Raw genomic sequence first — 13,558 nt, 5'->3', positions numbered from 1 at the left:
GGACTGGGTCCCCGCCCCCCCCCCAGGCCAGCCTGTTCCAATGGCTGACAACTCTCTCAGTAAAGAAATTCTTCCTAATATCCAACCTGAACCTCCCCTGGTGCAACTTAAGGCCTTTTCCCCTTGTCCTATCATTTGCCACTAGGGATAACAGACCAACCCCCACCTCGATACAACCTCCTTTCAAGTAGTTGCAGAGAGTGATAAGGTCTCCCCTCAATCTCCTCTTCTCCAGGCTAAACAGCCCCAGATCCCTCAGCCATTCCTCATACGACACATGCTCCAAATCCTTTACCAGCTTGGCAGCCCACCTCTGTACCCTCTCCAGCACCTCAGTGTCCCTCTTGTAGTGAGGGGCCCAAAACTGGACACAGTATTCAAGGTGGGGCCTCACCAAAGCCAAGTACAGGGGCACGATCACCTCCCTGCTTCTGCTGACACCATTCCTGATCCAGGCTGGGATGCCATTGGCCTTCTTGGCCACCTGGGCACACTGTTGGCTCATGTTCAGCCGGCCATCTATTAACACTCCCAAATCCCTCTCTTCCTGGCAGCTCTCCAGCCACTCCTCCCCAAGGCTGTAGCACTGCTGGGAGTTGTTGTGGCTGAAGAGCAGGATGTGGAATTTGGCCTGATTGAAACTCATGGAATTGGCCTTGGCCCAGCAATCCAACCTGTCTAGATCCCCCTGTAGAACCTTACTCAGATCTACCTCAAGCAGATCCATGCTTCCACCTAGCTTGGTGTCATCTGCAAACTTACTAAGGGTGCACAGGTGCAGGCATGATGACATGCGTTGTGGATTGAGAGGGCAGGTGTTGAGCTGTGTCCACATCGCCTGGGTTACACTGAAGAATGAGCTTCCCTCAGATGTGCCACCTATTGCTGGTACGTTATAGGGCTACGCTAGCAAAGTGCAGAAATCCATGGCATGTGAAAAATGTGCAATGGATGTTATCCATGCAGCAGCGACCATCTGTGCTGGCTAGGTGGGCCCCGTCCTTCCTTCCAGTGACAGGAGAAGGCCAAGTGCCACCTTACCCGCACCACGTGTTGGGATTTAATGCATACACGCGGTAGTCCTGCCATCACGCAACCCTCCCTCAGGAGCCAGCTGCACCCAGCAGCGTGACTTCTCTCGTCGCTCTTGTGTATGCGTGTCTTGTGTATCCATTTGTGCAAAGACTAGTTAGTGAGTGTTAGCTGTGTTATACACTGTGCAGGTTACAGGCTCTTCAGACGTGGAGCGGATGCCCCTGTTGCAGACAAAGGAGCTGGTTGCAGTTCTTTCACACCTTGCTCCTTTTCATGTTCAGTCTGTGAAGGATGTCCTCTTGAGGACTGCGGGAGGAAGTTTACACTGTAAAGAGACCTGACTACGCCTTTTGTATTATAAGCTCTTATTTTAAATACAGAACCTACTTTTAGCTCAGGCCTTTCCCTCATCTGTTCTGCAATTCTTTGGGACTGCTTTAGCCTCCCAAGAGCAGCATAGTCTTGCTGCTGTACCAGTTCTCTTCTGAAGGATTTTTCCACTCACTGACTGGATAATCTTTGAAATGGATGGGTTTCTACTGCACACTCTTGTTTTGCAAACACAATTTCAGGGAAATAATCCTTATTCCAAAAATCATCTTTTATATTCTTGTTGATCCCCCAAATTTACTATTCATTACATAGGCATTTTCACATGTAGCAAATAATTTTCTAAGCACTGAAATTCTTGAAATCATCCAAAAATCTTTAGCTCTTCAGATAATGCATGGACAATTAAGAGAGCTGTGATTGTAATACGTAGTGTGCTTAGTGGTAAATCGTAAAGAGAGCAAGTAGGAGGTAATAGACCTAAAGGGAAGAAAAAATCAACTGAATCATCTAAAATCAAGGTAACAACGTCTGGAGTAGTTTTCCAGAACTATGGACACAGGCTCCTCCTTTGGTTGCTCCAGACATTTTCATTAGGAACAAAATGCAGTCATATAGGTCTGGTTCCTGCTACATCAGTTGGCATTGAACAGTAGTGTACTCTGCACTATTTGTTAAATCCTGTTGTTAGTCCACAGAATCACAACTCTGTATTATCTGTATCCTTTTAGGAAGTGGAATTAAAGTCAAGTTTATTTGAGTGTTCCTTACCCATGATTTTTGACTCCTGGTGACATAATAGTAGTTTCTAAAATATATTTTAATTTGAAAATCTCAAGGTCCTCTCACAAACATTTAGTGCACTTCTTTTTTTTTTATCATGGGTTGTCTGGGTTTATTGCTCTGTGTCTCTGGAAAAACAACTAAGGATTGTATTTCATAAGACTTCTTTGAGAAAGCTCTGACCTAGGGGATATTGGCAAGAAGATTGAGTTTCTTGCACTGCAGACAAGGTGGGGTTTGGGTATTTTTTTTCTTTCAGAGGCATTTGGAACTGCCCCACAGGGGGCAGATTTTTCATAAGTATTATGCAGGTAGAAATACCTTGATTTGTATGATCAGATTTAATAAATCTGGTCAACTTGTGCGTTATGAACATTCTTTAACTGGACCTGAAATGACTCAATTAAAGCAGGAAACCTGCCCTCAGTCTCTGTCCATTAATCACCAGAGGCGAGGACCAGATGGAGTGGCGTGGCTCTCTTTTGGCCCAGGTTTTATTCCCATGGATTTGAAGTATGCATCTGAATCCAAGAACAAGGTGGTACTTTTGGGTGTTACTGTAGAGCAATGTGAATTCGTGGAATAATCATGAACAGAATGGTCTTAACCTCTGATTCATGGATGACATAACCACTTGAATACACTTTCTATCTGGTAGAAACTGCTGTAACTAACTAAATAACCCTGCTCCCCTCTGCTGGAATATATCCTAGTATTTTAGGGCAAAGTGTTAGCAGGTTGATTTCTTGATCTTTCCTCTCTTTCTTGACAGCTTCTAGACTGTTTTGTCATCCCAGTGGTGATACTGCTCTCCTGGTTCTTCTTACTGGTACGATACAAGGCAGTACATTTTATAGGGATCGTGGTCTGCATTTTGGGCATGGGCTGCATGGCAGGAGCAGATGTCCTCGTTGGGAGACAGCAAGGAGCAGGTGAGTAAGAATGGATGGGTTGTGTGACCAAAGTCTGCTCAGAGAAACCATTGACCAGACCATGTGTGATTGGGACCAAAAACAAAATGGGAAAAATGGCAAGAAACCCTGTGCCTTCATGGATCCAAGGCAGTGCAGCATTCAAAGTTGCTTCTTTGTCAGAAGACGCAGAGAACAAAAATAGGTCAACACTCAGAAGTCAGCACTGCTGCAAATAGACTTCCTGGGCCCTGTTTCTGGAACTTGGGTCACCACCCTCTGTGCAGGCTGAGGTGGCGAACAAACTACATATTTGTTGTTTCATTCTGGTTTGCCTTAGCTGTTTGACTGGAAACCTCAGTTGCTTCATTTCCAGATTGGCTACATCTTTCAGTCCTAAGCACCTCTCACTTCCACTGTGTGCTCTTTCTTCTCAACTTTGTTCCTTTTTTGTATGGAGGCAGGGTCACTGGGTAGATGGTAAAAAACACTGAACCTATGTATTAACTGTACCAGTTGGGTTTGTACACAGACTCACTAAAAGTTCGGGATTTGCATGTGTCATTGCTGGAAAGAACCTTCCTGTGTGTAAAACGTTCTTTTTTGTGTGCAGCATCATATGAATAATGTGCGTGTAGCTATTAATGCAGACTAGACAGAGTTAGATTTCATCTGTCAACATCCTCTGTCACATTGGTTTCTCTACTGCCAACCCAAATGATGTGGGAAGGCTGGAAATTCTTTTCAAAGATTGTCAATTAGGCACAGTTTTCATTCTTAATTAAAAGCACTGAATTGTGAGCTGAGCATAATACACTGGGATTTAAAATTCTTGACTCAGCTTTCTGAATACAAATGTAAGTGCTGTAAGAACTGCATTTGCCAGGATGCTGCTAAGTAAGAGAGTTTGTTTCGGTACTCACCGTATCTCTCTGCCCCCTTTTATCCCTGTCCTTTATCCTAAAAGGAGACTTTTAGTTCATTAGTCTCCTCCAGAAGTAACCCTTCCCAGCTCAAAAGGAAAGAATACACTCTCTACTACAAAATCAGCCAGTCAAAACTGCATTGGAAATCGCTGATTTCAGATGGATTGGGATTTCATTCCTGGGTTCCAGAGGAAACATCCTGTGTCCTGGTACTCTAGAGAGTAACATGCTGGAGTGGCTGAGCTGTGGATCAGCAGGAGGACAGGGAACAGGTCGAAGAGCACTGACCCTTTGTCATCCAGCTGCAATAACCGGATATTATTTGCTGTACTTGTTACTAAAGCACAGGTATATCTGCCCAGAAAAATCTGTTGCCATGCATTATTGCCTTTTAGTTTGGACCAACACATGAAAAACTGTGTGCATACTTATTTCTATGCAGAGAGACTTCCGCTTTTTTTTTTTTTAAGTGGCAAAATGATGTTATTAATGATATTGCTTTTAACAAAGTAAAATAGATCAGGTGGTTTAATTTATCTGGGTAAAAGTATACGTTAAAAATCCACAAATCAAAAGAAATATTGGCAGCAAAAGAAAAAAAAGAAATTATTGAAACTCTTCATTAAGTGGTTCCACAGCTTTTATTAGATATTTCCTTGGACTGGGCAAACAAAAGAAAGGAATACTCCAAAAGCGATAATGCTATATTTGTCCTCAATAAACTCCTCTGTTAATCCTATGTTTTAGAGGACAATATCCACTGATACCTGTGTGCCTCTGTTTATTGTACTATTTACTGTATTTGAAGTAGGTGCAGGGCACCTACTGCATACAGCAATCTAGCCTGCCAACTCTTACATTATGGGCACATGAATTTAAAATGCATCACTGAGAGATTAACAGGTATTTTCCAAACTATCTGCAGAAATTAGGTATAATATGCAGGCATGCTCTCAGCTTCCAATAAATATACCTATTTTTATTGTATCCTGACTGATGTTTTGCACATTACTCAATGGGGAAAGTAGTTGCTATTGAGTACTTTGTGCTTTATCACCTTGCATGCTAAGTATACCTTAAAATAACACTTTACTGAACTAATATCCCGGAGGTACCTTTGTACTTGTGCTCCTGTAATACACAGGGGTCTAAGACAGAGAGCTCTAAGTGTTTCATCCAGATTTGTCTGAGTACTTCACAGCTTTATCTTACCACAGTCTCTGAAAACCAGTCACTTCAGTTCTGTTAATAAGTATATAAGAGTATGTTTAGTCTAAGATGGGACATATTGAGACTGATTTTTAGATATTATAATAATCAGTAATTACAACCAAAAGCAAAGAGAAACAGCCCTTAACACTGAGCATTAAGGTAAAAATGTTGCAAAGCAACCTAGTGAGAGCGTGAAAAGCAGTCATGTCAGAATATAGTTCATATTTAAGTGATTTATTTTACACTGTAGTGCTATAACTAGTCCTCAAAACATTAACTCCTCTCTGAACTGTATGGCTTCTGCTTCCAGAGGACATTAAAACAATGATTAATGCAAAATGTATTTTGCTAAGCTATGCCTTGTGTTTCTCCAGAAGAATGACCTATACCATTAATCTAGGCAAGTACAACTGTATTAACCTAAAAGTCTTTAAAATGCCCTACTCAGCTGATACATATTTCCTTAGCAATGAAACCAGTAGATGCACGTGGATTTTACATCCATGAAAATACGTCCATTGGGATATGCCGGTCTTGGAGTAAAGTTCCAAAGTTAGCCTCTTCACAAAGCAAAGAAAAGGCATTTGACAACCAGGATGATGGGAATTATTCAAAAGGAAACAAAAAATATGGTATAAAACATATTTACATCAGTATATGGAGTTTTTGATGCACTAGCCTCTTGTGTACCATGTATTATTCTAGTCACTCAGAAAGAAATGACCAGAAAATAAGCCTGTAAAAGCAATGGAGAAAGGTGAATAAGCAGTTCAAGGGCACAAAATGACTTCAGGATGAAGGCAGAATGGGACTTTTCATTTCTCAGAAAAGGCAAGAAAGAGGCAGAATATGATAAAGGTACATGAAGTTTTCAGTGGGATGGAAAGGGTCAATACAGTGTGGTTCTTAAATATTTCTCACAATCAGGAAATTATGGGGTACCTAATATAATTTTGAGGTATCAGGCTTAAAAGCTAAAAACACTTAAGTGCTTCTTAATATTTGCCCAAAAATACATGGACTTTACACAAATGCATAAAGAATCCCTCAAGATCTATTAAGTTTGATGATCTAATGCAACTTGCATCTCTGAAAATCCCTAATCTTCAGAGAACTGCCTGATAAAAAATCCCTCTGTGCTTCCCTATTTCTTGATGCTTTCCTCAGCCACCCAGTGCTGCCCAGGGCCAGAGGACAATCCCAGGCTGGGCAGAACCGTGGTCTGACCAGATCTTGCCTTCCTCTTCTGGGAGGACCCTGAAGGTTGAGACTCACACTCTCTGAGTGTGAATGTGTTTTGGGGAGAGCCATCATGGTGTGGTGCTTGGGGCCATCCCATCTCTGTGAAAACACTGAGCTCTCTTTGTTTCACAGATGCAAAGAGATGGTATTTTTGTCACAGCAGTTCGGCACAGGCAAGCTCTAAGGTCAAAAGCCTTTTTCAGCAGTACTTCCCCAGTGTCAGTGAGTAGCTGTAATAAATACCAAATGAGTGAGCTCAGTGAGGGATGATTGGAGCCACTGTGGAACGTCAAACGCATCAGGGATATGAAGAGGTTTTGTAAAGTGATGATGCTTTTTTGAAATTAGGGACATCTTCCGTGGCTGGTTGCAAAAGAAGGCTAAAAAGAAAATAAGTACCAAATCTTTAAAAGGTAAATGGTCGAATACAAACATGCTGTCAGTCGAGGTACATGCAAGAAAGAGATTCGATGAGAGACTGCATGAATATGTGAAGGAGAAATCTAGTAATGTTTGCTAAATACACAGAAGCCACATCTCTGAGCTGAAAAATGTTGCAGACTAGGAGAGTATTATTGGGAGTATTTTAAATTTCACCCCATTCCTATTTGTCCTTAAAGGTATACATTTCTGGTGTTTATAGCCAGTCTTGGAGACAGGATACTGGATAAACAAACCCTTGATCTGTCATCTTAAGCGCATACTTGTTTTCATAAATTTCTTCTCACTGGAAATTACAGCACTGTAGTTTGGAATGAAAACTGAAAGCTTAGAAGAACTGCATAAAGAAAAACGTTGAAAATTTCATTTTGAACCAATCAGAATGTTTGTCTTCTACTTTTATTTACTGCAATGTGTATTTTACAAATCAATAATAATAAATCTTAAAACATCAGGAATTCAAAAATAAATCAAGAGGTATTTTAAAAGAAAACAATGTTTCTTTAAAGAAAAACCACAAAACAAACAGGCTAGTACTTCAGTACTTTCCTTTTCAAATTAAATTCCATTATGTCCAGGTTTTTGGAATACAGTTCTGCAGCAATGTCTGACAGCTTTGTGAAGCTGTAGCTCCTGTAGAAATCATTTAACAAGCCATATGTGCAAAGGGAATTGCATGCATTACTTCACAAAACCAGAGCCTCAGTTTTCAAGCTGGAACTTGATCTTGATCAAATCTCCCTGCAGCCCTCCCCACTCCCCAGTAATAAAAGCCTCCAGGACTTAAAAAGATTTCAGACAGTCTTTGATAATGCAATTAATTATATATACCTGGAGGTATGAAAATACATCTTCTTGTTCATTGCATGCATTAGGTACTGCTATGTTAATTGAACCTCTTTTAAAAATCTGTCCTTATCATCACCCTGTCTACACCCCATCCTCCCTCCTCTCTTTCTTACCAGCTTCATGTGAGAATGAGGTCAGTATTGGGGTTTCAATGATTTCTTCACTCATTTCACAGGTACACAGAATTTTTCAGTTGGTTTCACATCTAAATACTGGACATATCTTGGACTGGTTAGATTTCAAGATGGGATGCAAGCTGCTCTACATAGCTGAGTCACATTCAATCTGCAAAAAGAGTAATAGTAACAAAATAAAAATGATTAGTCACTGAAGAGTGCCACTTGGTTCCTATATTTTTTTACAATTTTTTCAGATTCTTTTAGTTTCTCTATAGCAAGGATAATGCTTTCCCTCCACTTCTGCTAAGTTTTGCTGGGATGTTGAATGAAACCTTTTAAAATGACAGAACAATTGTGTTCAACTTATTAACACAAATAAGGGCTACTTAATGACTGAGGATCAAAATCTGTAGGGAAGAACATGCAATGGTTGTAGACAAAAGATTGTTGTTTTGAGACATTCTGATTTTTCCCCTGTTTATTCCTAGGTGAAAATAAACTGATAGGGGATCTCTTAGTACTTGGTGGAGCAACGCTATATGGCATCTCCAACGTTTGTGAGGAATATATCGTCCGAAATCTGAGTCGAGTGGAATTCCTGGGCATGATCGGACTCTTTGGCTCCTTCTTCAGTGGAATTCAGCTGTAAGTGAGCAGGTTTGAGCCTCAAGATCATTCAAATAAGTGTAGCTGTGGCCTCAGTTGAGGTACCCAAACCCTCTCTTTGAAGGTAGCCATTTCCTGTGGAGAGTAGGTGTCCTCTAATTCTGGAATTTGCACTGGTTTTCATATTTCAGATCGGTAGATTTGAATAATAACATGGATTTGTACCTAAGTGTTCTAATTCAAGGTCCTTGAGTAGTAATGTGGGGAGGGAGGAGTAGAAGACTTATTCCACCGTCTTCTTGCTGGAAGACAAGTAGAGACTCTGTGAATAACAAAATCTGGTTCTTTTAAAAGTCACTTAGATTTCTAAACAGGTAGAAAACATGTCCAGTCAGAAGTATGTTACTGATTGGCCCATTCTGTGTAACTCCATTATGATACAGCATAAATAATGAAAAAGCCTTTAAGAAACTGGCCTTTTCACTTCAGACTATTTAGTACTCAGTTGATTGTCGCATGGATTTCAGGAACTACTGCCTATACCCTGTCTATATCCCCATGCACCTAATGAGCATCTCACCTGCAAGCCTAAGGGTTGGAAGGTAGCTTCCAGGGTTATAATACTGTCACTGATAGAAGTGTAGTAAAAGTCATCGTGCACGATTGCCACATTTTATGCAGATCCATCACTGGTGCTTGTCACACAGAATAACTTTTGATTATTAGTCAAAACCAAGTTGCTTCCCTGCACATCTGAGCCACTCAGCTTCTAAGAACAGAGACTGATCAAAACAATGACCCATCAATTCCCATTTAATTAGTTCTATTTCTTTAGCCAGAAAGCTGGTTGCATTTATGTGAGATCTGAATGCATGACTTAAAATGATTTATATTAATGGGCTGCCACACAAACAGTTTCCTTTTTTAAAAATACAGAATTCAAGAGCACATAAATGTGCCCAGTATCTTTGGCTAAAGCATTCATGATGGTTTGGTACTAACTGATTCTGAGGGCATCAAAGCAGTGTCCTTGTCTTGCTCTCTGTGTGTAAACTGTCATGTACATATCTCATATTCCTGAATTTAATTATAATAAGATTATCTCCTCTTGAACCAAGCATTTAGTCACAGTTCAGGGTTAATTTACTGTGGAGAAGAAGCTTGTGCTGGAACATGACATCTTTGTTTACAGAAGGCATGACTGGAAAGAAACAGTAAGAAACCATTTCTTTGCCGAAAGCCCTAAGGCTTTGCTACTCAGCCTTTGTCCAAGAAGTTCTTGCTGGCAGGTTTTTCTCCATCAGACTCTGCATCTTTTTTTGCTGCTAGTGCTTTTGTGGTTCTTTGTGGAGACTTGACTACACTTAGCTCATATAGGTACTTTTTTTAATAAGATAGCAAAAGCTTGCATATAAGGAGAGGCCAATAATGTTCCTCCTGGTTGGCTCCATGAGGCAATTTAGCATTTTCTTACCTTCACCTATAATGAGGAGCAGACATCACATAGTTAAGTGTTCACACAGGACTTGCGTTAGCTCATACTTCAGCTCTAGTGCAGAACTATGCCTCCAAGAGGACTCTGAAGAAGTAGGTTGTTGTTTTCTAGAACAGTTTAGCAAGAGTGCTTGATATTAGACTGTAATGTAAAGTCAACCCAGATAATGCCTGTTGGCAAGGGTTAAGGTGTCAGGACAAACAGAGAAGTAAAGCTGGAAAAAACATTGGACTTGATGACCCTGGAGGTCCTTTCCAACCATAATGATTCTGTGATTCTGTGAAAGTTGGCTAACTACCCGAGCATGGTGGGAAGGGAAGTTTAGTGGGTAGAATGTGATTAAAACAAGGAGGAACTATATCAAAAGAATAAATTAATTGACAAAAGGTAGGGATATAGCACCTACCCAGAAAATGGACATCATGTTTTCTGATGGAATCACATAATCATAGAATAATCTACCCCTGCAGGTTATCTGGTTCAAACTTCCACTCAAAGCTAACTAACTTCAAGGTCACGTCAGGTTGCTCAGGAAGTTGTGCAGTTGACTTCTTAGTATCTCCAAGAATTGAAATGCCAGTCCTACTGGGCAACCTGTTCCAGGGTTTGACCAATATGTTCTTTTCCTTATATCTAATCAGAGTTTCCCACCTTGCAACTTGTGTCCGTTGTCATTCATCCCTTTGTTGTGCACCTCCCAGAAAAGTCTATCTTTTCTGTAACTACCCATTAGGTAGTTAAGATAGCAAATATATTGTCCCATCCTCCTTCCCCCCAGCTAAGCCTTTTCTTCTTCACAGTGAAGAAACCCTGCTGTTTCAGTGTCTCCTCTTACATGATGGGCTCTAGCCACCTGCCCACTGTGATGGAGCTCCACTGTACTCCCTCCCAATTTGTCAATGTCTGTCTTATTCTGGGCAGCCCAAAACTCGATACAGTACTTCAGCTACTGTCTCACAAATCATGTCCCTCAGCTTGCTGGCCAGACTCTAAATAACACAGCCCAGGATGCTGTTGGCCTTTTCTGCTCCAAGGACACTCATATTCAGATTGGTGTCCACCAGAACTCCAAGGTTTGTTTCTAAAAAACAGCTTTCTGTCCAGTCAGCTCCCAGCCTGTACTGTTGAATAAGGTTATTCTGTCCCAGGTGCAGGAGTTCGTATTTGCTTTTCTTGAACTTGACAAGATTTTTCTTGGCCCTTTTCTTCAGACTGCATTGTGAGTAGTCTGCTCCTCCAATATATACATCTTCAGTCTCTTGAAATCGTTTGGTATTTCTTGTGAAGCTTTGCAAAAGTCAAGGTAGGTTACACCTCATCCTTTCATCCATTCCCCTTCCATTATTTACTGAGCGAGTCAATCAGTTTGGTCAAGCATGGTTTGCTCCTGAGAAGTTTGTGCTGGCTATTTCCAGTCATGGCTTCTTCATTTCCTGCAAATGACTTCTTGGAAAATTTGCTTCATAATCTTTCCCAAGGTTAGCATAAGGCTGACCAGGCTGTAGTTTTTGCTGGTTTTGACCCTAGATGTTGCATGTGTCTCTTTTCCATTATCAGGGACCTCCTCCAATCACCACAACCTTTCAAAGATCATTGTGGTTCCAATTATTAAGGGTGTCTGGCATCACTAAGCGGCAACTTCTGACAAAGTTCCTCTCACTCCTCTTGGTTTGACAGATCGTGATGAATCACAGACCATAGCATATTGTTTTATACATCTCTTGTATCTGATAAGCAATAATATGAAAGCAGTTCCTACATTTAAGTTTAAGAAAATTTGCTTGCCAGAGCAAGAGACATTGCAGTTTTTTGTCATGATATTCTTCAGGAATTGCTGATAAAAGAGACATACGCCTTGTGCATGCAAAGACACCTATAATTTAGGTATTTTGCAGACAAAATAATCTTATTATTCTGTACACAGTATTAGATTTGCCACACATCAGCAGCAAGCAAAATAGAATTTCCAGGATGCAGCTCTCTAGGCCAGATTAATTTGGAAGGCATTGAGCTCCTGCAGTTTTACTGCTAGACTTGATTTTCCACATACCACCTTTTTGTACTAAGTACTTTGGTTTTCAATCTATGTAATTCCATGGTTTATACTTGTTTAATAGTGTCCAGACTAGCATGCAGGATTCTGCACAACAGGAGTTATCTGGAAATCACAGAGTCAGAGGATCACAGAATGTTAGGGAATGGAAGGGACCTCTGGAGATCATCGCGTCCAATTCGCCTGCCAGAGCAGGACCACAGAATCTAGGGCAGGTCACACAGAAACACATCCGAATGGGTCTTGAAAGTCTCCAGAGGAGACTCCACAACCTCTCTGGGGAGCCTATTCCAGTGCTCTGTAACCCTTACAGTAAACTTCTTCCTCTGAGCTGAAACTTCTTGTGCTCTAGCTTGCATCCATTGCCCTTGTCCTATCACAGGGCACAAGTGAAAAGAGGTTGTCCCTTCCTTCTTGATGCCCAGCCCTCATATATTTATACACATTAATTAGATCTCCTCTCGGTCTTCTCCTCTCCAGACTAAAAAGCCCCAAATCTCTCACCCTTTCTTCATAAGGCAGGCTTTCAGTCCCTTAATCATCAGACTAGAGGAAGGAGTCAGGTGAGTGAACACATACCTCATGAGATACCTAAGCTCAAAGGGTCTGTTTGCCTGGATTGCAAAGAGCTGACCTGTTTGCCACCTTAGAATTTTCTGGATCCGGATTTTGGTGCTAATGTACCATTCAAGACTTAAAAGATGTTGAAAGTGGACTTTTGTGGCTTGGCCCATCCTTTGCTTCATTTCCTGAGCCATTGCTATGACTATTTGATCTCTCTCAGTGCGTAACAAAACAGTTTTCTTCCCAAAGCCGATGTGTGATATCTATTTATTTGACAGTGCAGAGACACTCTGAAGGGTAAATAACTTAGATAGGTACATTATTAATCATTAAAGTCCAAAAGCTTTCAGAATATTAAGTCAGAAGAGTACAAGAATTTATAGGGAGATGGGCACTTTGAGCAGATATATAGAGAGCTGGAAATAAACCAGTGGAAATTGTATGCTATCACGTCTTATTACTGCTCTGAAGGTCTTTCACATACACAGGCAGAGGGATAATGCCAGAGTGGATTAGCAAAGTGTGATTGCATTTGGTTTCTACAGAGACTTTTTGTTATAAGGTTATTTGTGTTGTTTTGTCCAGCATTTGAATTGAATGAGTGAAAATAATTTAACTTCTGGGTTTTTTCCATCAAATTTTGCCTTGTCTTCTCTTATAGTGCAATCATGGAACACAAAGAGCTGTTGAAAGTTCCCTGGGATTGGCAAATAGGTAAGAAAACACTTTACCTCCCTGAAGATTGTTGCTGGAGGAGGCGTGGAGACAACCAGAGGTTGGGGAGACAGGCACAAAGTTTACCGGGAGCCAACGTTTATGACTTTTCTGCCAGTTACTGCCAAAGTTTAAACTACAGGCCTCATAACCTTTCATAAATGATCTGTCCTTCCATTGCTATATTATGCCTTCCTTGCACCATTAGGTTAAGCGTATGAATGCCATAAGATAATTATTCAGACAGCCATGAATTAAAACAATTATGAGGTTCCAGT

At 40.9% G+C, this 13,558-nt stretch overlaps 1 protein-coding gene across 1 annotated transcript in view; it reads left to right on the top strand.

Moving 5' to 3' along the window:
* LOC104271920 (solute carrier family 35 member F1-like) overlaps positions 1-13,280 on the top strand; it is a gene marked incomplete at its 3' end in the record, with an annotated part of 26,715 nt that extends 13,435 nt beyond the window's left edge. Inside the window, exons 3-5 of the mRNA XM_009866755.1 lie at positions 2,921-3,080; positions 8,337-8,493; positions 13,228-13,280. Coding sequence (XP_009865057.1) covers positions 2,921-3,080; positions 8,337-8,493; positions 13,228-13,280 — 370 coding nt within the window. The remainder of the gene's footprint in view (positions 1-2,920; positions 3,081-8,336; positions 8,494-13,227) is intronic.
* Positions 13,281-13,558: the final 278 nt, after the last annotated feature.

Source organism: Apaloderma vittatum, unplaced genomic scaffold (genome assembly GCF_000703405.1).
Source record: "Apaloderma vittatum isolate BGI_N311 unplaced genomic scaffold, ASM70340v1 scaffold20353, whole genome shotgun sequence".
In the NCBI taxonomy this organism is placed as follows: domain Eukaryota; kingdom Metazoa; phylum Chordata; class Aves; order Trogoniformes; family Trogonidae; genus Apaloderma; species Apaloderma vittatum.
Note: the sequence above shows the minus strand (reverse complement) of the source record. Positions and strands in the feature narration are given on the sequence as shown.